This window comes from Oncorhynchus masou, chromosome 13 (genome assembly GCF_036934945.1).
Source record: "Oncorhynchus masou masou isolate Uvic2021 chromosome 13, UVic_Omas_1.1, whole genome shotgun sequence".
In the NCBI taxonomy this organism is placed as follows: Eukaryota; Metazoa; Chordata; class Actinopteri; order Salmoniformes; family Salmonidae; genus Oncorhynchus; species Oncorhynchus masou.
The window spans coordinates 5,072,348-5,096,758 of NC_088224.1; the positions used below are offsets into that span (position 1 = coordinate 5,072,348).

Here is a 24,411-nt window from a genome sequence, read left to right on the forward strand (position 1 = left end):
CGTAACACCCTGTATATAGCCTCCACATTGACTCTGTACCGGTACCACCTGTATATAGCCTCCATATTGACTCTGTACTGGTACCCCCTGTATATAGTCTCCACATTGACTCTGTACTGGTACCCCCTGTATATAGCCTCCACATTGAGCTGTACTGGTACCCCCTGTATATAGCCTCCACATTGACTATGTACCGGTACCACCTGTATAAAGCCTCCATATTGACTCTGTACCGGTACCACCTGTATATAGCCTCACTACTGTTATTTTCACTGTAAATATACTGTTTTTAATTTGATTTCTTTACTTATCTATTGTTTACCTAATACCTATTTGTTACTTAAACGTTACATTGTTGGTTAAGGGCCTGTAAGTAAGCATTTCACTGTGGGGTCTACTACACCTGTTGTATTCAGCATTTCACTGTAAGTTCTACTACACCTGTTGTATTCAGCATTTCACTGTAAGGTCTACTACACCCGTTGTATTCAGCGCACGTGACAAATACGCTTTGATTTGATCACACCCAAGAGGACAACGCACAGTAACACAGCCCAGAGGACAACACACTCCTCGATATGGGCAATATGCTAGCATTCACTTCTCGATATGGGCAATATGCTAGCATTCACTACCATATATGGTCAATATGCCAACATTCACTCCTCGATATGGGCAATATGCTAGCATTCACTACCATATATGGTCAATATGCAAACATTCACTCCTCAATATGGGCAACATCCTAGCATTCACTCCTCTATATGGGCAATATGCAAACAGTCACTACTCTATATGCCAACATTCACTTCTTTATATGGGCAATATGCAAACATTCACTCCTCTATATGGGCAATATGCAAACATTCACTCCTCTATATGGGCAATATGCTAACAGTCACTACTCTATATGCCAACATTCACTTCTTTATATGGGCAATATGCAAACATTCACTCCTCTATATGGGCAATATGCAAACATTCACTACTCTATATGCCAACATTCACTTCTTTATATGGGAAATATGCAAACATTCACTCCTCTATATGGGCAACATCCTAGCATTCACTCCTCTATATGGGCAATATGCTAACAGTCACTACTCTATATGCCAACATTCACTTCTTTATATGGGCAATATGCAAACATTCACTCCTCTATATGGGCAATATGCAAACATTCCCTCCTCTATATGGGCAACATCCTAGCATTCACTCCTCTATATGGGCAATATGCTAACAGTCACTACTCTATATGCCAACATTCACTTCTTTATATGGGCAACATCCTAGCATTCACTCCTCTATATGGGCAATATGCTAACATTCACTACTCTATATGGGCAATATGCTAACAGTCACTACTCTATATGCCAACATTCACTCCTCTATATGGGCAATATGCAAACATTCCCTCCTCTATATGGGCAACATCCTAGCATTCACTCCTCTATATGGGCAATATGCTAACAGTCACTACTCTATATGCCAACATTCACTTCTTTATATGGGCAACATCCTAGCATTCACTCCTCTATATGGGCAATATGCTAACAGTCACTACTCTATATGCCAACATTCACTCCTCAATATGGGCAACATCCTAGCATTCCCTCCTCTACATGGGCAATATGCTAACAGTCACTACTCTATATGGGCAATATGCAAACATTTCCTACCCTCCTAGATAGATGTTTTAAACTGTTTAAGTGGAAGGAAGGTTTGTCTCCTCCTTTTAACCACTGGTTAAAGGAAGCCACGTAGCATCTGAAACTAGAGAAATGTGCTACTCTGTTAGGGGATCTGCAATTCTATAACATGTGCTACTCTGTTTGGGGATCTGCAATTCAATAACATGTGCTACTCTGTTAGGGGATCTGCAATTCAATAACATGTGCTACTCTGTTAAGGGATCTGCAATTCTATAACATGTGCTACTCTGTTAAGGGATCTGCAATTCAATAACATGTGCTACTCTGTTAGGGGATTTGCAATTCTATAACATGTGCTACTCTGTTAGGGGATCTGCAATTCTATAACATGTGCTACTCTGTTAGGGGATTTGCAATTCTATAACATGTGCTACTCTGTTAGGGGATCTGCAATTCTATAACATGTGCTACTCTGTTAGGGGAACTGCAATTCAATAACATGTGCTACTCTGTTTGGGGATCTGCAATTCAATAACATGTGCTACTCTGTTTGGGGATCTGCAATTCTATAACATGTGCTACTCTGTTAGGGGATCTGCAATTCTATAACATGTGCTACTCTGTTAGGGGATCTGCAATTCTATAACATGTGCTACTCTGTTAGGGGATCTGCAATTCTATAACATGTGGCAACCTTATCTTTTGTAGAAGACATGGACTCAACTAATTTTAAAACTCCTTACATTAACCCAAATGAGTATCATTGTGTTTCGCTATTTGTTTAGATTACTTAAATGCTATGTTATGCTTGTTAATTTAAGTATTTTATTTCACCTTTATTTAACCAGGAAGGGTAGTTGAGAACAAGTTCTCATTTACAACTGCGACCTGGCCAAGATAAAGCAAAGCAGTGCAACACAAACAACACAGAGTTACACATGGAATAAACAAACATTCAGTCAATAACACAATAGAAAATAAAGTCTTGATACAGTGTGTGCAAATGGCATTTTTATTTTTTGTACCTTTATTTAGGCAAGCAGTAAAGAACAAATTCTTATTTTCAGTGACGGCCTAGGAACAGTGGGTTAACTGCCTTTTCAGGGGCAGAACGACAGATTTGTACCTTGTCAGCTTGGGGATTCGAACTTGCAACCTTTCGGTTACTTGTCCAACACTCTAACCACTAGGTTACGCTGCTGCCCCTGCTGCATGAGGAGGTAGGCAATAAATAGGCCATAGTAGCAAAGTAATTACAATTCAGCAGATTAACCATGGAGTGATAGATGAGCAGATGATGATGAGCAGATGATGGTGTAGTGATACTGGTGTGCAAAAGAGCAGCAAAGTAAATAAAACCAATATGGGGATGATGTAGGTAGATTGGGTGGGCTATTTAGAGATGGGCTATGTACAGCTGCAGCGATCGGTTAGCTGATGTTTAAAGCTAGTGAGGGAGATATAAGTCTCCAGCTTCATCAATTTTTGCAATTCGTTCCAGTCAATGGCAGCAGAGAACTGGAAGGAAAGGAGGCCAAAGGAAGTGTTGGCTTTGGAGATGACCAGTGAGATAAATCTGCTGGAGCGCGTGCTACAGGTGAGTGTTGTTATCGTGACCAGTGAGCTAAGACAAGGCGGCGCTTTACCTAGCAAAGATTTAGATGACCTGGGGCCAGTGGGTATGGTGACGAATATGTAGCGCGGGCCAGCCGATTAGAGCATACAGGTCGCAGTGGTGGGTGGTATATGAAGCTTTTGGCTGGGATTGGGGTAGCCAGGAGGAAAGCATGGCCAGCCGTAGAGACTTGGTGGGTGGGTTCGAAGTGCTAGGGGACCAGTGTGTGTTTGGCTCTCTACCTGTTTGACTGTATTGTCTGTATAGTCTAGTGTTCCATTTAGGACGCAGCCTTAGTTTTCTATACCTCGGGAGCCATCAAAGTGGAGGGATCTAGTGTACTAGTTAGTATTCATGTTTGGTGTTATGAAATGTCTGGAAATGTACTTTTTCATATAATAATGTGTATGTTTATGTGGAATATGTAACAGTTTACAAATTCAGTGAAAACATAATAAATACAACTTTCAAAAACAACAAAAAGAGAGTGAAGGTATCTTACTGTTCTTCCCCAGGACAGATCCCGGAGACGAGGCGTCCAACATGGATGCTGACCGACTGGAGGAGCTGTGGCTGGGCTCATCCTGTTAATGAGGAGATACACATGACTGATGGAGGCATATACACCCCATTAGAAACACACTAACCTGCTGCTACAAATTGGATAGTAAGGAATGTGCAGTAGTTCTGGATGTGGGCTCAATGAAGGAACATATACACTTGTCTCTCTGTGAAAGTCAAGAGCTTCCTTGACCAGAAGACTCTTGGTCGACCAAGATTTGTTTTTAGTAGGGGACAGCCGTCATGCGTGGATAGAATGTGATTGTTTGTGTTATCCATACATCACAAATAAAAGCCTATTCTACAACAAGGAGTACAAGAAAGCTCTTTTTAAAATGTGAGATTTTCCATATATAGACACATCCTATGGTTTTTAATCAAATCAACTATATTCACTGAGCTTGTCTGATGCTTTAAGCACACAGTTTGTTGAAATAAAATAAAAAAATAGCGAGTGACTGACTCTCTCTCTCTCTCTCTCTCTCTCAGCGACCACCACAGAACATCAGTGTGTATATTGCTGTCTCTCTCTGTCCGTGTTGCTGAAGCTGTAACATAATCACAGCCATTTCTGACTGAAAAGTATACTTATCCCTAATCCCTAATTTGTTTTAAACCCTTACTCTCTTTAAGTGGCACATTGCATACACATTACCAAAGACCCTATTCGCACGGGACTAGTATTACTAGAAATGTAGTGTAACGGTTTTGACTTGAGGTTATTATTTATAGGGGTGCCAGGTAGGTTTTGCCTACCAGAGAAAACATTGGTTTCTCCTTTTGGTTTGGGAGGGAATGAGTCCCATCTGGTCCGTCAAGTCTACACCAATACAAAAGGACTTGTGCAAAAGTCAGGATGGAAATAAACTTTTCATAAACCCTTAAAACATTGGAAAGAACTTCCAAAACAACTATATTCTTTTGCGTGGGTTGTATTAGCAACATCAATGATTACACACACATATTATTATATCACAATGAGTTCTGGTTCTTCTAGAAATGTCCTGTACCTCGGGCCTAAAAAGAGTCCAGCCCGGTAAAGAAGTTCAGGGAACTACCTTTGTCACGCAATGTTTGTCCGTTCATTCAAGTGTAGCGTAAACCCAGTATTAATCATACAATCAATATAACAATTATTTTACCACAGAACTTTAAAGCGTATCAACTCTTACTAAGTCCTCAACTACAACTAACTACATAAATCATCACCGTATACATGACATCAAAACAAATGAAATACCGTATACAAAAAGGTGGTAGTCAGTCGGTCAGTCAGACAATCCAATCCGCCAATAGATCTCCAGCGGAGAAAGGCCACGAAGAACGGAGAGGTGTAGTCCACGGACGCAAAGAGTGGATCCGATCCTGGATAAACTCTATTAGGCTACAAAACACACGTTTAACGGCAACGGAATAGCGAAGTGTCGGGAACTGAGGGTTGAACACATCCTCATTCACGTCTCTATCACAACCCCACTTTTGCGCAGCTGATGCTGGCTATTTAATTGGGAATTAAAGGGAAAGCGCCTTATTGGAAGGAGCTGCACTGAGACGGTTCAGAAAAATTCAGGGCCGTCACAATAGGTTATGTAATTATGTCACTATTGCATATTGCCTATGCCGCTCGGTCATCGCTCATCCATATATTTATAAACTCAGCAAAAAATAAAACGTCCTCGCACTGTCAACTGCGTTTATTTTCAGTAAACTTAACATGTGTAAATACATCGACACACTGGCCTTACTCAAAGCCAGAAAAAAGCAAGGGGCCTAAACAGATACCCTGGGGACTTCCTGTTTCTACCTGGATTATGTTTGAGAGTCTTTCATTAAAGAACACCCTCTGTGTTCTGTTAGGCATGTAACTCTTTATCCACATACGTTTTTCAAGCAGCAGACTATGATCGATAATGTCAAAAGCTACACTGAAGTCTAACAAGACAGCCACCACAATTTTATCATCAATTTCTCTCAGTCAATCACCAGTCTCTTGTGTAATAGCTGTGCTTGTTGAATGTCCTTCCCTATATGCGTGCATAAACTACTACGGACTATAAAAAGGGAAACCCAGATGCGAGCTGCCCAGTGACGCAAGCCTACCAGACAAGCTAGATGCCTTTTATGCTCACGTCGAGGCAAGCAACACTGAAGCATGCATGAGAGCACCAGCTGTTCTGGACAACTGTGTGATAACACTCTCGGCAGCCAATGTGAGCAAGGCCTTTAAACAGGTCAACATTCACAAAGCCGCGGGGCCAGACGGATTATCAGGATGTGTACTCAGAGCATGCGCAGACCAACTGGCAAGTGTCTTCAACCTCTCCCTGATCGAGTCTGTAATACCTACACATTTTAAGCAAACCACCATAGTCCCTGTGCCCAATGAATTAAAGGTAACCTGCTTAAATGATTACCGCCCCGTAGCACTAGTGTTGGTAGCCATAAAGTCCTTTCAAAGGCTCGTCATGGCTCACAACAGCATCCTCCCAGATACCACTCCAATTATCATACCACCCCAACAGGTCCACAGACTATGCGATCACCAGCACACTTCCCTATCCCATCTGGACAAAAGGAATACCTATGTAAGAATGCTGTTCATTGACTACAGCTCAGCATTCAACACCATAGTGCCAGCAAAGCTCATCACTAAGCTAAGGACCCTGGGACAAAACACCTCCCTCTGCAACTGGATCCTGCACCTCCTGACAGGCCGCCACCAGGTGGTAAGGGTAGGTAACAAGGCATTTGCCACGCTGATCCTCAACACGGGGCTTTTGAATTGATTGTCTGTTATTTACCATGAAATGGCATTGTATCTGGCCAGAAGTTTACTAAGGGTTGGTAACAGGCTGATTGGTCGGCTATTTGAGCTAGTGAAGGGGGCTTTACTATTCTTAGGTAGAGGAATGACTTTGATTCCCTCCAGGCCTGAGGGCACACTTTCTAGTAGGCTCAAATTGAAGATGTGGCAAATAGGAGTGGCAATATTGTCCGCTATTATCTTACTGTAATTTTTAATCTAGATTGTTAAACCCCGGTGGCATGTCATTAATAGACAACATTAACTTTTTTACCTCTTCCACAGTGACTTTACAGAGTTCAAAAGTGGTCTTTCATAATAAAAATATGTCATTTATATTAGTCTATGTTTGGGCCAAATCAAGGCTGGTCCAGACAGGACAGAATCTGAACCAAACATAAATGTCTATGATTGGTTCAGATCTGGTCCGGACCAAAAATCTATGTCCGTGGACGTTGAAGTCCAGGCCGGTCTGGACCGCACCAAATCTGAACCAAACATAGGCATCTAAAAATGAAGAAAGCCCTTGAATGAGTAGGTGTGTCCAAACTTTTGACTGGTACTAACAGCCTATTGACCAAACAATTGACTAAATGGGGTCCACCACACACGTACGTCAGACTCGGAGCTGTAGAGTTCAGCCAGCGTGGGTGCCTTCAGGAGCCTCTTCCTCTGACCAAGAGCCCCTCCCACCCCGTGAGCTGGTGGACAGGACAGGGCCAGGGTGCTGCTGGCGTGCTTTCTGAGGGCATCCGGAGTGGACAGGTCTGTGGGAGGAATCAGAGAGGACATCAGTCACAGGGTGACAATCCTCATCAACATGGAATAACCCTAACTGAACAACACTACTCCAGGGATTCACTGGCTGCATGGCACCCTACTCCCTACATAGTGCACTACTGTTGACAAGAGCACAGTCTAAAGTAGTGCATTATATAGGGAGTAATGTGCCATTTGGGATGCAGACACTGAACATTGGGCTGTTCAGCAACAACTTTTCAGCATGACAACTGGGGGTGTGTGTGTGGTGTTCAGTTACAGGACAAAGACAGGAGAATATCTTCAGACCACACATTGACCAAGATAACCATTGTGCACTTGGAGGGGATAAAGTTACATTTACAGTTTTGATAACGGCTATGTATTTTCCTCCTCGGTCTTCTGTCGACTCAACTGCACACTCAACATGTCGACTCAACTGCACACTCAACATGTCGACTCAACTGCACACTCAACATGTCGACTCAACTGCACACTCAACATGTCGACGAGAAGGGAATTTTCAATGCATCCACTTCCATGAATAATCACACAGCTTATGAAGACCAAAACAGTAACACACCAGCCCAACACACAGTAACACACCATCCCGACACACAGTACCACACCATCCCAACACACAGTACCACACCATCCCAACACACAGTAACACACCATCCCAACACACAGTACCACACCATCCCAACACACAGTACCACACCATCCCAACACACAGTACCACACCGTCCCGACACACAGTACCACACCGTCCCGACACACAGTAACGCACCATCCCAACACACAGTAACGCACCATCCCAACACACAGTAACGCACCATCCCAACACACAGTAACGCACCATCCCAACACACAGTAACGCACCATCCCAACACACAGTACCACACCATCCCAACACACAGTAACGCACCATCCCAACACACAGTAACGCACCATCCCAACACACAGTAACGCACCATCCCAACACACAGTAACGCACCATCCCAACACACAGTAACACACCATCCCGACACACAGTACCACACCATCCCGACACACAGTAACGCACCATCCCAACACACAGTAACGCACCATCCCAACACACAGTAACGCACCATCCCAACACACCATCCCGACACACAGTACCACACCATCCCAACACACAATAACACATCATCCCAACACACAGTAGTGGAAAGCCTTCCCAGAAGAGTGGAAGCTGTTATAGCAGCATAGCGGGGACCAACTCCATATTAATGCCCATGATTTTAGAATGAGATGTTGGGCAAGCAGGTGTCCACATACCTTTGGTCATGTAGTGTTCATTCACACTCATTCAAGTCCAACACTGTGTACATCCTCACACACACACCAACCCACCGCTGTAGGCGATAAGTGGTAGAACAGTAATAATGCTTTACCTGAGCTGCGATTCAGATCTTGAGGGGTGCTGATGCTTTTGACTGCTCCTATAGGAGGGAACATATCCTTCAATATGGTTCTGGCATCATCAACAACACAGTATTCCTCCCTATACATTCATGTACAATCTACCTAAATTGGCCCGACCAACCAGTGCTCCCGCACATTGGCTAACAGTGCTATCTGCATTGTGTCCCACCACCCACCAACCCCTCTTTTTACACTTCTGCTACTCTCTGTTCATCATATATGCATAGCCACTTTAACCATACCCACATGTACATACTACCTCAATCAGCCTGACGAACAGGTGTCTGTATGTAGCCTTGCTACTCTTATTTCAAATGTCTTTTTACTGTTGTTTTATTTCTTTACTTACCTACACACACACGCACACACACACTTTTTTTTGGCACCATTGGTTAGAGCCTGTAAGTAAGCATTTCACAGATTTACACCTGTTGTATTTGGCGCACGTGACAAATAAACTTTGATTTGATTTGATTTAATCATCAGTCTGTTGTCATGATGTTGCCCTATTTGTGAGCTTTATGACCCCCATAAATACCTTTCCCCCTTTTCTCTCTCTACTCTACATAATGGACTCTTGGAAAGCCCTTTGGTAACATAGAGAGTGTGGTAACATCAAAAGGTTGGGAACCGAACAATATTTCTGTAATCCAACCAGTTGAAAGTGTCCGTTGGTACTTAAAGAATATGATGTCAGATCAGTTGTTGTCTGAGACGTTATATCTGATAACAGGACGACAAACTGTATCTTGGAAAGTCTACACATTCTTATTATGAGATTCACATGGAATTGTTGTGCAATTTAAAATGTTTAAATATGAAACTATTTGTGAAAAGATTAAATGTAATTTTAGTTTTTAAAAATGAGAGAATTGCTTTCAGAAATGCAATATGCTCAATTAGTGGCCACGCAAATAGGCATTGGTTGGAAATGATGAACCAACCCCTTTTCTACATTTCTATAAGAACCCCCGTGACCCAATTCACGGCGAACTAAGCCAACCTCAGCATGAGCTCTGTTTGCGAATGGTTGAATGACCTAATAAAATTAACATTGTGTCCATACGTCAACGTAGAGGCCACGCTGGAAGGATGAATGTGACTACACCAGCCAGAATATAGCATGAGCTTATAGTATGGCAACTTGGTATGAACTTTGAACTCTTATTCACTAAAGAAGTGATACATCCTAGACGTCAAGTTATCAGCAGCAGCTGTAAACACGTTGGAAAAGACAAACAATAAGAAAGAAAGACAGGGTACAACAACGTATCCGCCCAGAAAAACTCTTTGAAGGACTCTCTGCTGGGCAACCCAGCCTTCCATCTTCGACCCATCTATCGAAGCGCAGCTCAGAGTAAATATACAGTGGGGCAAAAAAGTATTTAGTCAGCCACCAATTGTGCAAGTTCTCCCACTTAAAAAAATGAGAGAGGCCTGTAATTTTTATCATTGGTACACTTCAACTATGACAGACAAAATTAGAAAAAAAATCCAGGAAATCACATTGTAGGATTTTTTATGAATTTATTTGCAAATTATGGTGGAAAATAAGTATTCGGTCACCTACAAACAAGCAAGATTTCTGGCTCTCACAGACCTGTAACAACTTCTTTAAGAGGCTCCTCTGTCCTCCACTCGTTACCTGTACTAATGGCACGTACTAAAGGACACAGGACAAATTGTAGACCTGCACCAGGCTGGGAAGACTGAATCTGCAAGAGGTAAGCAGCTTGCTTTGAAGAAATCAACTGTGGGAGCAATTATTAGGAAATGGAAGACATACCAGACCACTGATAATCTCCCTCGATCTGGGGCTCCACGCAAGATCTCACCCCGTGGGGTCAAAATGATCACAAGAACGGTGAGCAAAAATCCCAGAACCACACGGGGGTCGTAGTGAATGACCTGCAGAGAGCTGGGACCAACGTAACAAAGCCTACCATCAGTTACTAATGGGGTCAAAATTACACACTACGCCGCCAGGGACTCAAATCCTGCAGTGCCAGACATGTCCCCCTGCTTAAGCCAGTACATGTCCAGGCCCGTCTGAAGTTTGCTAGAGAGCATTTGGATGATCCAGAAGAAGATTGGGAGAATGTCATATGGTAAAATGAAACCAAAATATAACTTGGTAAAAACTCAACTCGTCGTGTTTGGAGGACAAAGAATGCTGAGTTGCATCCAAAGAACACCATACCTACTGTGAAGCACGGGGGTGGAAACATCATGCTTTGGGGCTGTTTTCTGCAAAGGGACCAGGACGACTGATCCGTGTAAAGGAAAGAATCAATGGGGCCATGTATCGTGAGATTTTGTGTGAACCTCCTTCCATCAGCAAGGGCATTGAAGATGAAACGTGCCTGGGTCTTTCAGCATGACAATGATCCCAAACACACCGCCCGGGCAACGAAGGAGTGGCTTCGTAAGAAGCATTTCAAGGTCCTGGAGTGGCCAAGCCAGTCTCCAGATCTCAACCCCATAGAAAATCTTTGGAGGGAGTTGAAAGTCCGTGTTGCCAAGCAACAGCCCCAAACTTTTGTTATTGACCAAATACTTATTTTCCACCATAATTTGCAAATAAATTTATTAAAAATCCTACAATTTGATTTTCTGGAATTCTTTTTCTAATTTTGTCTGTCATAGTTGAAGTGTACCTATGATGGAAATTACATTCTCTCATCTTTTTAAGTGGGAGAACTTGCACAATTGGTGGCTGACTAAATACTTTTTTGACCCACTGTACATCTTGCATTTTCCTTTGCATAAGATTCTGTATTTACGGTAGCATGGCTTCTCAAGGTTTGATAGAGACCCAATCCCTTTGTCCCTCACTCTTCCCGCTCTTTCATTCAAACCCAACCCCCTTTCTTTGTGTAAACAGCCATCATTCTTTCAAGACATAATTAGTAATCAATTCTTTGTATGTGTAATTCTGTGTGATTATTTAGATATTTAGGTATTTAGTAAATAAATACATCTAATTTTGTATCGCTGATTCAATTTGTTAGCTAGGGTTTGTGATGATAACCAATAATTTTACGACATTCAGATAAGACTAAGGGACGATTAAATATTGACTGCTATTGATGTAAAAGATTACCAGGTCTTTAAGAGTTTATTCGGAAGACAACAGCTCTATAAACATTCTTCCGTGGTGACCCGACTTTCTAGTTAATGACACTTACATGATTAGTTTAAATCAAGTAATATTAATTACAGAGAATTGATTTAATAAAATAACATGTCATATCATTTAATCCATAGTAAAGATATTAGACTTTAGACTGCTCCTATAGTAGGGAACTTCAATATGGTCCTGGCATGATCATCTTCAACATTGTATTCCTCCCTAATTATCAGTCTGTGTTACAGTCAGGTCAGCCAGTGAGCTCAATCAGCACCCGAAATGCAGTGAGAAGGTGGGGGGGGGGTGGTGAAGAATAATGATTCAACTTGACACAACCATCATCCAGAATCAGTAAAAGTGATTGGAGGGATTCAGACAGAAACCATAGCAAAGGGAGAGGTGGTGAATGATGGCGCCAGAGGGGAGGGCTGCCATCTTAGCGGCTCTTAACCAACCGTGCTATTTTTATAGTTTTTTCACGTTGTTCGTAACTTTTTTTTGTACATAATTTTGTTGCTACCGTCTCTTATGACGGCAGCAGCAACCAGGCACGACTCCAACACCATCATTAAGTTTGTTGACGACACAACAGTGGTAGACCTGATCACCAACAATGATGAGACTGCCTATAGGGAGGTCAGAGATCTGACAGTGTGGTGCCATGACAACAACCTGTCCATCAATGTGATCAAGACAAAAAGGAAATGATTGTGTACTACAGGAAAAGGAGGAGGATAGTGCACACCCCCCGTTCTCATCGACAGGGCTTCAGTGGAGCAGGTTAAGAGCTTCAAGTTCCTTGGTGTCCACATCACCAACAAACTATTATGGTCCAAACACACTAAGACAGTCGTGAAGAGGGTACAACAAAACCTATTCCCCCTCGGGAGACTGAAAAGATTTGGCGTGGGTCCTCAGATCCTCAAAAGGTTTTACAGCTGCACCATCGAGAGCATCCTGATGGGTTGCATCACTGCCTGGTACGGCTTCTAAACAGCTTCTACCCCCGAGCCATAAGACTCCTGAAGATCTAATCAAATGGCTACCCAGACTATCTGCATTGCTTCCCCCCCTCATTTACACTGCTGCTATTCTGTTCATTATCTATGCATAGTCACTTTAATAACTCCACCTACTTTTTACATCAATTACCTCGACACCGGTACCCTCTCAATAAAGCCCCGCTATTGTTATTTACTGCTGCACTTTAATCATTTGTTATTCTTATCTCTTACTTTTTTATTGGGGGAGGGGGGGGGAGTGGTCTGGGAGGGCGGGCCGAGTGGTCTGGGCGGGCGGACCGAGTGGTCTGGGCGGGCGGACCGAGTGGTCTGGGCGGGCTGGCCGAGTGGTCTGGGCGGGAGGGCGGACCGAGTGGTCTGGGCGGGAGGGCGGACCGAGTGGTCGGAGAGGGCTGGCCGAGTGGTCTGGGCGGGAGGGCGGACCGAGTGGTCTGGGAGGGCGGGCGGACCGAGTGGTATGGGAGGGCGGGCGGACCGAGTGGTCTGGGAGGGCGGGCGGACCGAGTGGTCTGGGCGGGCGGGAGAGCCGAGTGGTCGGAGAGGGCTGGCCGAGTGGTCTGGGCGGGAGGGCGGACCGAGTGGTCTGGGAGGGCGGGCGGACCGAGTGGTCTGGGAGGGCGGGGCGGACCGAGTGGTCTGGGAGGGCGGGCGGACCGAGTGGTCTGGGAGGGCGGGCGGACCGAGTGGTCTGGGCGGGCGGGTGAGCCGAGTGGTCGGAGAGGGCTGGCCGAGTGGTCTGGGCGGGAGGGCGGACCGAGTGGTCTGGGAGGGCGGGCGGACCGAGTGGTCTGGGAGGGCGGGCGGACCGAGTGGTCTGGGCGGGGGGGCGGACCGAGTGGTCTGGGAGGGCGGGCCGAGCGGACTGGGCAGGCGGGCGGGCCGAGTGGTCTGGGCGGGCCGAGTGGTCTGGGCGGGCTGGCCGAGTGGTCTGGGAGGGCGGACCGAGTGGTCTGGGCGGGCGGACGGACCGAGTGGTCTGGGCAGGCGGGCGGACGGACCGAGTGGTCTGGGAGTGTCTGTCTGTCTGTCTGTGTGTCTGTCTGTGTGTCTGTGTGTCTGTCTGTGTGTCTGTCTGTGTGTCTGTCTGTGTGTGTCCTGCTCACCCAGGTGATTGCGCCGGGTCATGTCAGGTGATACAGGCCGTAGCTTCCTCTCCTGTTTGATGCCCTCGAGGAGGCGCTCATGGAGACTTCGCGGCCGCGCAGGGTGGGGCTTCAGCTTCCTGGCAGCAACCTGACACACAGGGATAATGAATTATCAGGAGAGATCATCAACACCAGTGAAACACGTACTGAAGCAGCTCCCATTCAATCCAATACAACTGGATTCATCCCCTTAGGGGCAAGAAGGTGTCACAGTAAGGGCACTAATTATGGTTTAGTGTGTATTGCTCAGCACTAGCAATAGGGAGCTGACAGACACATGCCACCATCTCAATTCATCCTCCTCATTATCACCATCAAGTCTGTCGTAGCACAGCAGTACTCACAGGGTTGAGAGGTGGTCAGAGACCAGGTCAGTACTCCCAGGGTTGACGGGTGGTCAGAGACTAGGTCAGTACTCCCAGGGTTGAGATGTGGTCAGAGACTAGGTCAGTACTCACAGGGTTGAGATGTGGTCAGAGACTAGGTCAGTACTCCCAGGGTTGAGAGGTGGTCAGAGACTAGGTCAGTACTCCCAGGGTTGAGATGTGGTCAGAGACTAGGTCAGTACTCACAGGGTTGACGGGTGGTCAGAGACTAGGTCAGTACTCCCAGGGTTGAGAGGTGGTCAGAGACTAGGTCAGTACTCACAGGGTTGACGGGTGGTCAGAGACTAGGTTAGTACTCCCAGGGTTGACGGGTGGTCAGAGACTAGGTCAGTACTCCCAGGGTTGAGAGGTGGTCAGAGACTAGGTCAGTACTCCCAGGGATGAGAGGTGGTCAGAGACTAGGTCAGTACTCCCAGGGTTGAGATGTGGTCAGAGACTAGGTCAGTACTCACAGGGTTGAGAGGTGGTCAGAGACTAGGTCAGTACTCCCAGGGTTGAGATGTGGTCAGAGACTAGGTCAGTACTCACAGGGTTGAGAGGTGGTCAGAGACTAGGTCAGTACTCACAGGGTTGAGATGTGGTCAGAGACTAGGTCAGTACTCACAGGGTTGAGAGGTGGTCAGAGACTAGGTCAGTACTCCCAGGGTTGAGGGTTGACGGTGGTCAGAGACTAGGTCAGTACTCACAGGGTTGAGAGGTGGTCAGAGACTAGGTCAGTACTCACAGGGTTGAGAGGTGGTCAGAGACTAGGTCAGTACTCACAGGGTTGACGGGTGGTCAGAGACTAGGTCGGTACTCACAGGGTTGAGAGGTGGTCAGAGCCTAGGTCAGTACTCCCAGGGTTGACGGGTGGTCAGAGACTAGGTCAGTACTCCCAGGGTTGACGGGTGGTCAGAGACTAGGTCAGTACTCACAGGGTTGACGGGTGGTCAGAGACAAGGTCAGTACTCACAGGGTTGAGAGGTGGTCAGAGACTAGGTCAGTACTCCCAGGGTTGACGGGTGGTCAGAGACTAGGTCAGTACTCCCAGGGTTGACGGGTGGTCAGAGACTAGGTCAGTACTCACAGGGTTGACGGGTGGTCAGAGACAAGGTCAGTACTCACAGGGTTGAGAGGTGGTCAGAGACTAGGTCAGTACTCACAGGGTTGAGAGGTGGTCAGAGACTAGGTCAGTACTCCCAGGGTTGACGGGTGGTCAGAGACTAGGTCAGTACTCCCAGGGTTGAGAGGTGGTCAGAGACTAGGTCAGTACTCCCAGGGTTGACGGGTGGTCAGAGACTAGGTCAGTACTCCCAGGGTTGACGGGTGGTCAGAGACTAGGTCAGTACTCACAGGGTTGAGAGGTGGTCAGAGACTAGGTCAGTACTCACAGGGTTGAAAGGTGGTCAGAGACTAGGTCAGTACTCACAGGGTTGACGGGTGGTCAGAGACTAGGTCAGTACTCACAGGGTTGAGAGGTGGTCAGAGACTAGGTCAGTACTCCCAGGGTTGACGGGTGGTCAGAGACTAGGTCAGTACTCCCAGGGTTGAGAGGTGGTCAGAGACTAGGTCAGTACTCACAGGGTTGAGATGTGGTCAGAGACTAGGTCAGAACTCACAGGGTTGAGAGGTGGTCAGAGACTAGGTCAGAACTCACAGGGTTGACGGGTGGTCAGAGACTAGGTCAGTACTCACAGGGTTGACGGGTGGTCAGAGACTAGGTCAGTACTCCCAGGGTTGAGAGGTGGTCAGAGACTAGGTCAGTACTCCCAGGGTTGACGGGTGGTCAGAGACTAGGTCAGTACTCCCAGGGTTGAGAGGTGGTCAGAGACTAGGTCAGTACTCCCAGGGTTGACGGGTGGTCAGAGACTAGGTCAGTACTCCCAGGGTTGACGGGTGGTCAGAGACTAGGTCAGTACTCCCAGGGTTGACGGGTGGTCAGAGACTAGGTCAGTACTCCCAGGGTTGACGGGTGGTCAGAGACTAGGTCAGTACTCACAGGGTTGAGAGGTGGTCAGAGACTAGGTCAGTACTCCCAGGGTTGACGGGTGGTCAGAGACTAGGTCAGTACTCACAGGGTTGAGAGGTGGTCAGAGACTAGGTCAGAACTCACAGGGTTGAGAGGTGGTCAGAGACTAGGTCAGTACTTACAGGGTTGAGATGTGGTCAGAGACTAGGTCAGTACTCCCAGGGTTGACGGGTGGTCAGAGACTAGGTCAGTACTCCCAGGGTTGACGGGTGGTCAGAGACTAGGTCAGTACTCACAGGGTTGAGAGGTGGTCAGAGACTAGGTCAGTACTCACAGGGTTGAGATGTGGTCAGAGACTAGGTCAGTACTCACAGGGTTGAGAGGTGGTCAGAGACTAGGTCAGTACTCCCAGGGTTGACGGGTGGTCAGAGACTAGGTCAGTACTCCCAGGGTTGACGGGTGGTTAGAGACTAGGTCAGTACTCCCAGGGTTGAGAGGTGGTCAGAGACTAGGTCAGTACTCACAGGGTTGACGGGTGGTCAGAGACTAGGTCAGTACTCCCAGGGTTGAGAGGTGGTCAGAGACTAGGTCAGTACTCACAGGGTTGAGAGGTGGTCAGAGACTAGGTCAGTACTCCCAGGGTTGACGGGTGGTCAGAGACAAGGTCAGTACTCCCAGGGTTGACGGGTGGTCAGAGACTAGGTCAGTACTCCCAGGGTTGACGGGTGGTCAGAGACTAGGTCAGTACTCCCAGGGTTGACGGGTGGTCAGAGACTAGGTCAGTACTCCCAGAGTTGACGGGTGGTCAGAGACTAGGTCAGTACTCACAGGGTTGAGAGGTGGTCAGAGACTAGGTCAGTACTCACAGGGTTGAGATGTGGTCAGAGACTAGGTCAGTACTCACAGGGTTGAGAGGTGGTCAGAGACTAGGTCAGTACTCCCAGGGTTGACGGGTGGTCAGAGACTAGGTCAGTACTCCCAGGGTTGACGGGTGGTTAGAGACTAGGTCAGTACTCCCAGGGTTGAGAGGTGGTCAGAGACTAGGTCAGTACTCACAGGGTTGACGGGTGGTCAGAGACTAGGTCAGTACTCCCAGGGTTGAGAGGTGGTCAGAGACTAGGTCAGTACTCACAGGGTTGAGAGGTGGTCAGAGACTAGGTCAGTACTCCCAGGGTTGACGGGTGGTCAGAGACTAGGTCAGTACTCCCAGGGTTGACGGGTGGTCAGAGACTAGGTCAGTACTCCCAGGGTTGACGGGTGGTCAGAGACTAGGTCAGTACTCCCAGGGTTGACGGGTGGTCAGAGACTAGGTCAGTACTCCCAGAGTTGACGGGTGGTCAGAGACTAGGTCAGTACTCACAGGGTTGAGAGGTGGTCAGAGACCAGGTCAGTACTCCCAGGGTTGACGGGTGGTCAGAGACCAGGTCAGTACTCACAGGGTTGAGAGGTGGTCAGAGACTAGGTCAGTACTCCCAGGGTTGAGAGGTGGTCAGAGACTAGGTCAGTACTCCCAGGGTTGAGAGGTGGTCAGAGACTAGGTCAGAACTCACAGGGTTGAGAGGTGGTCAGAGACTAGGTCAGTACTTACAGGGTTGAGATGTGGTCAGAGACTAGGTCAGTACTCACAGGGTTGAGAGGTAGTCAGAGACTAGGTCTGTACTCACAGGGTTGAGAGGTGGTCAGAGACTAGGTCAGTACTTACAGGGTTGAGATGTGGTCAGAGACTAGGTCAGTACTCACAGGGTTGAGAGGTAGTCAGAGACTAGGTCAGTACTCACAGGGTTGAGAGGTGGTCAGAGACTGGGTCAGTACTCACAGGGTTGAGAGGTGGTCTGGAGCGGATGAAGTCCAGGATGACCTCATGAGCGCTCTTCTTTAACCTGGGAGGGATGTCTCCATTCAGCTGGAGTAACAACACATAGGAACAGGAAAGGTAGTGAGTACACACACACTACCGTTCAAAAGTTTGGGGTCACTTTGAAATGTCCATGTTTTGGAAAGAAAAGCACCTTTTTTGTCCAGTAAAATAACATCAAATTGATCAGAAATACAGTGTAGACATTGTTAATGTTGTAAATTACCATTGTAGCTGGAAATGGCTGATTTTTAATGGAATATCTACATAGGCGCACAGAGGGCCATTATCAGCAACCATCACTCCTGTGTTCCAATGGCACATTGTGTTAGCTAATTAATCCAAGCTTATCATTTTAAAAGGCTAATTGATCATTAGAAAAACCTTTTGCAATTGTGTTTGCACAGCTAAAAACTGTTGTCCTGATTAAAGAAGCAATAAAACTGTCCTTCAGATTAGGTGAGTATCTGGAGCAACAGCATTTGCAGGTTCGATTACAGCCGCAAAATGGCCAGAAACAAAGACTTTCTTCTGAAACTCATCAGTCTGTTCTTGTTCTGAGAAATGAAGGCTATTCCATGCGATAAATTGGCAAGAAACTGAACATCTCCTACAACGCTGTGTACTACTCCCTTCACAGAACAGTGCAAACGGTCTCTAACCAGAATAGAAAGAGGAGTGGGAGGCCCCGGTGCACAACTGAACAAGAGGACAAGTACATTAGAGTGTCTAGTTTGAGAAACAGACGCCTCACAAGTCCTCAACTGGCAGCTTCATTAAATAGTACCCGCAAAACACCAGTCTCAACGTCAACAGTGAAGAGGCGACTCCCGGATGCTGGCATTCTAGGCAGAGTTGCAAAGAATATCCCGGAGTTGCCTCTTCACTGTTGTTCACTGATAACAAGGCAAGGTGACTGGGAATATGGCCGAATACAAACAGTGTAGTTATTCCATCCGTAAGGCAATCAAACAGGGAAAACATCAGTACTGAGACAAAGTGGAGCTGCAATTCAACGGCTCAGACACGCGACAAGTGGCAAGGGTCTACAGACAATCACAGACTGCAAAAGGAAAACCAGAAACATTACGGACACCGAAGCCTTGTTTCCAGACAAGCTAAACACCTTCTTCACCCGCTTTGAGGATAACGCAGTGCCTCTGACGAGGCCCGCTACCAAGGACCGTGGGCTCTCCTTCCCCGTGGCCGATATGAGTAAGATATTTAAGCGTGCTATCCCTCGCAAGGCTGCCGGCACAGAGCATGTGCAGACCAGCTGGCTGTTGTGTTTACGGAAATATTCAATCTTTCCCATCCCAGTCTGCTTTCCCCACTTGCTTGAAGATGGCCACCATTGTTCCTGTACCCAACAAAGCAAAGGTATCTGAACTAAATGACTATTGCCCCGTAGCACTCACTTCTGTCATCATGAAGTTCTTTGAGAGACTAGTCAAGGATCATATCACCTCCACCCTACCTGATACCCTAGACCTACTCCAATTTGCTTACCGCCCCAATAGGGCCACAGACGATGTAATCACCACCGCACTGCCCTATCCCATCTGGACAACAGGAATACCTATGCAAGAATGCTGTTCATTGACTATAGCTCAACATTTAACACCATAGTACCCTCCAAGCTCATCATTAAGCTCAGGGCCCTGGGTCTGAACACCACCCTGTGCAACTGGGTCCTGGACTTCCTGACAGGCCGCCCCCAGGTGGGGAAGGTAGGAAACAACATCTCCACTTCGGCTGAACCTCAACACTGGGGCCCCACAAGGGTGCGGTGTTTGCAGATGACAACAGCAGTAGGCCTGATGACCAATAATGACGAGACAGCCTACAGGGAGGTGTTGAGGGCCCTGGCAGTGTGGTGCCAGGAAAATAACCTTCACTAGCCAGCTTCTACCCGGTTATGCAACCCTGCACCTTAGAGGTTGCTGCCCCATAAACATAGACTTGGAATCACTGGCCACCTTGATAAGATTTAAATAATGTTTACACACTGCTTTACTCATCTCATATGTATATACTGTATTCTATTCTACTGTATTTTAGTCAACGCAACTCTGACATTACTCAATCTAATACTTATTTCTTAATTCCATTCTTTTACTTTTAGATGTGTGTTTTGTTGTGAATCGTTTTTACATTCAATCACATCACTGAGTACCACTATCCACTTTCAAGCATGGTGGTGGCTGCATCATGTTATGGGTATGCTTGTCATCGGCAAGGACTAGAGTTTTTTTTTATAAAAAGAAACGGAATAAAGCCAAGCACAGGCAACATCCTAGAGGAAAACCTGGTTCAATCTACTTTCCAACAATCACTGGGAGATAAATTCCCTGTTCATCAGGACAATAACATAAACCACAAGGCCAACTCTACACTGGAGTCGCTTATCAAGACAACATTGAATGTTACCAAGTGGCCGAGTTACAGTTTTTACTTAGTTCTGATGAAAATCTATGGCACCTTTGGCAGCGATTACAGCAGTGAGTCTTTCTGGGTCAGTCTAAGTACTTTGCACACCCAGATTGAACAACATTTCCACTTCGGTCGCCAGCTGTACGGTGTTTCCTCCGACACATTGGTGCGGCTGGCTTCTGGGTTAAGCGAGCAGTGTTTCAAGACTTAAAACAAAGATGGCCAACCCCCCATCCTCACTGGGCCCTCCCTCACCACGACTTAAAACAAGGACGGCTAACCACTGCTTGCCCCCATCCTCACTGGGCCTAGCCCTCCCTCACCACGACTTAAAACAAAGATGGCCAACCACCGCCCCCATCCTCACTGGGCCCTACCTCACCACGCCTTAAAACAAGGACGGCTAACCACCGCTTTCCCCCCATCCTCACCACAACTTAAAACAAAGATGGCCAACCACCGCTTTCCCCCCATCCTCACTGGGTCTAGCCCTCCCTCACCACAACTTAAAACAAAGATGGCCAACCACCGCTTTCCCCCATCCTTACTGGGCCTAGCCCTCCCTCACCACTACTTAAAACAAAGATGGCCAACCACCACTCCCCCCCATCCCCATCCCTTACAAACACAGCTGATTCAACTTATTGCATTGATTAGTTGATTATTGAAGTCAGGCATGTTAGTGTGCCACCAATCAGGCCCCAGAGAACTGGAGTTGCCCATCCCTGACCTAAAACATGAACATCTACCCCTTCCTCTAAGGTGATATTCTTCATGTTTAAGTCCCTCACCATGACGTTCCGTAGTTTGTATCGTTTGAAGCGGATGTCATCCATCAGCATCTCATAAGGTGTGAGCTGGAACTCTACAGGTAGAGGGCTGTACTGTCTCTCCTGGACCTTCTTCAGCTTGACCCCGTTACGCAGGTCACCCATCACCTGCATCCAGAACTTAGCCTGAGGGACACCAGATGAAAGCAGGGTTAGGGCTGTGGCGGTCATGACATTTTGTTAGCCAGTTATTGTCATGCAAAACGGTCCAGTATTGTCGGCTACTTGGGTTTTATGGAGGAGCTTAATATGAGCATCTGAGAAAGAAATAACACTTATTTAACTCCACACATCAACCGCTGTTTGAGGAGCTCTTGCTGCACGACAGGTGATATTCTAACCAATGATCTGTATGCCATGGGCTCTCCAACCCTCTTCCTGCAGATACCCAGTACTCTGTATACCATGGGCTCTCCAACCCTCTTCCTGCAGATACCCAGTACTCTGTATGCCATGGGCTCTCCAACCCTCTTCCTGCAGATACCCAGTACTCTGTATACCATGGGCTCTCCAACCCTCTTCCTGCAGATACCCAGTACTCTGTATACCATGGGCTCTCCAACCCTCTTCCTGCAGCTACCCAGTGCTTCATTTGGGAAAGAAAGTGAAATCTGTTCGGGAACATCGATAGTAACATATTTTGGCAATGAAACATATTTCACTAAACTGTTGACAACCCGTCTGCATGCTAGAGAAAAGAATAAGGAGAGAGAATTATTCACCTTAGAAAGTGCTGTTCTTTTCGTTGAGTTATCAAAATAAAGAAAGTCGCACACTTATGCGTAATCTCTAGTCGACCTCTAATGATCTCCCAGCAATTTAATGGCTATTTACCAACGTTTTGGCATCACATTACGTTGAGTTAGGCATTGAAACATCCACAACAACACTGTTTCAACCTGCTGTTGAACTTCACATGTATTATCACAGTGAGGTGCGTTTTAAAAGAAGATAAGTGTGTGATGTCAGAGTGATTAGAGAGACAATAGAACCCTGAGTACCAGGCCATTAGGACCTGATGGAGGGACAATAGAGCCCTGAGTACCAGGCCATTAGGACCTGATGGAGGGACAATAGAGCCCTGAGTACCAGGCCATTAGGACCTGATGGAGGGACGATAGAGCCCTGAGTACCAGGCCATTAGTACCTGCCATGGCTATTTCATTTCTAATTCCAGTTAATTCAGAAAGTAAACCAAATCACAATTCCACATTTTTCTCATTGAAGATAATTGGAATTGAACTTTCAGTGTACTTCGTGATTTGAAACAGACCCCAACCCCGGATAATAGCATCAACATTGAGAGGGTATTAACCCTCTAGAGTCTAAGCCAGGGCGGGGACGGGGGGTTCTAAACTGACATAGTGAATATTTTTCAGATGGTTATACCAAGGATCATTTATCTATTGGATTTGGAATTTTAGGACCCATTTAGGTATATAAAAAAAGCATATATACGCTTGTACTACTATACACCACAGCAAAACATTGAATAACACGTTCATAAATGGCAGAAAATAACAAATCACAAGAAACAAGGTTAAAGTCTCTGTCCTAGGACCCCTTAAGCGATAAAGAAAAATATTTAAACAATTATTGGATGAAACATTGAATTTGGCATTACTGCTATTAGCCAATAGAAATGCATTGAATAACAGGTTCACCACATGGAACAGAGAGTCAATGGGAAGTTTGTTTTGAAGCGTCTGTCCTATATCTGAGAGACAAAAAAAGATCAGGAAACATACAATTTATTTATTTATATACAAGGGGTTTTCTTTATTTTTTACTAGATACTAGTGAAGACATCAAAACTATTAAATAACTCATATGGAATCATGTTGTAAAAAAATAAAGTGTTAAACAAATCTAAAAATAGTTTATATTATTTGAGATTCTTCAAAGTAGCCACCTTGATGACAGCTTTGCACACTCTTGTCATTCTCTCAACCAGTTTCATGAGGTAGTCACATGGAATGCATTTCAATTAACAGCTGTGCCTTGTTAGATGTGAATTTATGGAATTCCTTTCCTCCTTAATGCATTTGAGTTAATCAGTTGTGTTGTGACAGGGTAGGGGTGGTATACAGAAGATAACCCTGTTTGGTAAAAGACCAAGTCCATATTATGGCAAGAAAAGCTCAAATAAGCAAAGAGAAATGACAGTTCATCATTACTTTAAGACATAAGACACTGTGAAGTCCATGGAGAACAAGAGCACCTCCTCCCAGCTGCCCACTGCACTGAGGCTAGGGAACACGGTCACCACCGACATATCCATGACTATTGAAAACTTCAACAAGCATTTCTCAATGGCTGGCCATGCCTTCCGCCTGGCTACCTCGACCAACAGCTCCGGCCCCCTCGCAGCTCCTCGCCCAAGCCTCTCCAGGTTCTCCTTTACCCAAATCCAGATAGCAGATGTTCTGAAAGAGCTGCAAAACCTGGACCCGTATAAATCAGCTGGGCTTGACAATCTGGACCCTCTATTTCTGAAACTATCCCATTCCGTGAGCTTGTGTGGCCTACCACTTCGCGCCTGAGCCGTAGTTGGTCCTAGAGGTATTCACTTCACAATAACAGCACTTACAGTTAACCAGGGCAGAAATGTAACAAACTGACAATGCTGGAAAGGTGGCATCCTATGTCTGTGCCACCTTGAAAGTCACTGAGCTCTTCAGTAAGGCCATTCTACTGTCAATGCTTGTCTATGGCTGTGTGCTCAATTTTAAACACCTGTCAGCCACAGGCGCGGCTGTAATAGCCGAATCCACCAATTTGAAGGGGTGTCCACATAGTTTTGGACATGTAGTGTACTGTCTT

At 46.2% G+C, this 24,411-nt stretch overlaps 1 protein-coding gene across 1 annotated transcript in view; it reads right to left on the reverse strand.

Moving 5' to 3' along the window:
* The window catches only part of LOC135551665 (protein spire homolog 1-like), a 123,184-nt gene that overhangs the window by 49,058 nt on the left and 49,715 nt on the right, over window positions 1-24,411 (reverse strand). The window contains exons 6-11 of the mRNA XM_064982843.1: window positions 21,550-21,714; window positions 18,287-18,373; window positions 14,095-14,224; window positions 8,809-8,856; window positions 7,247-7,398; window positions 3,770-3,851 (exon numbers count right to left, since the gene is read on the reverse strand). Of these exons, the coding sequence (XP_064838915.1) occupies window positions 3,770-3,851; window positions 7,247-7,398; window positions 8,809-8,856; window positions 14,095-14,224; window positions 18,287-18,373; window positions 21,550-21,714 (664 nt within the window). The remainder of the gene's footprint in view (window positions 1-3,769; window positions 3,852-7,246; window positions 7,399-8,808; window positions 8,857-14,094; window positions 14,225-18,286; window positions 18,374-21,549; window positions 21,715-24,411) is intronic.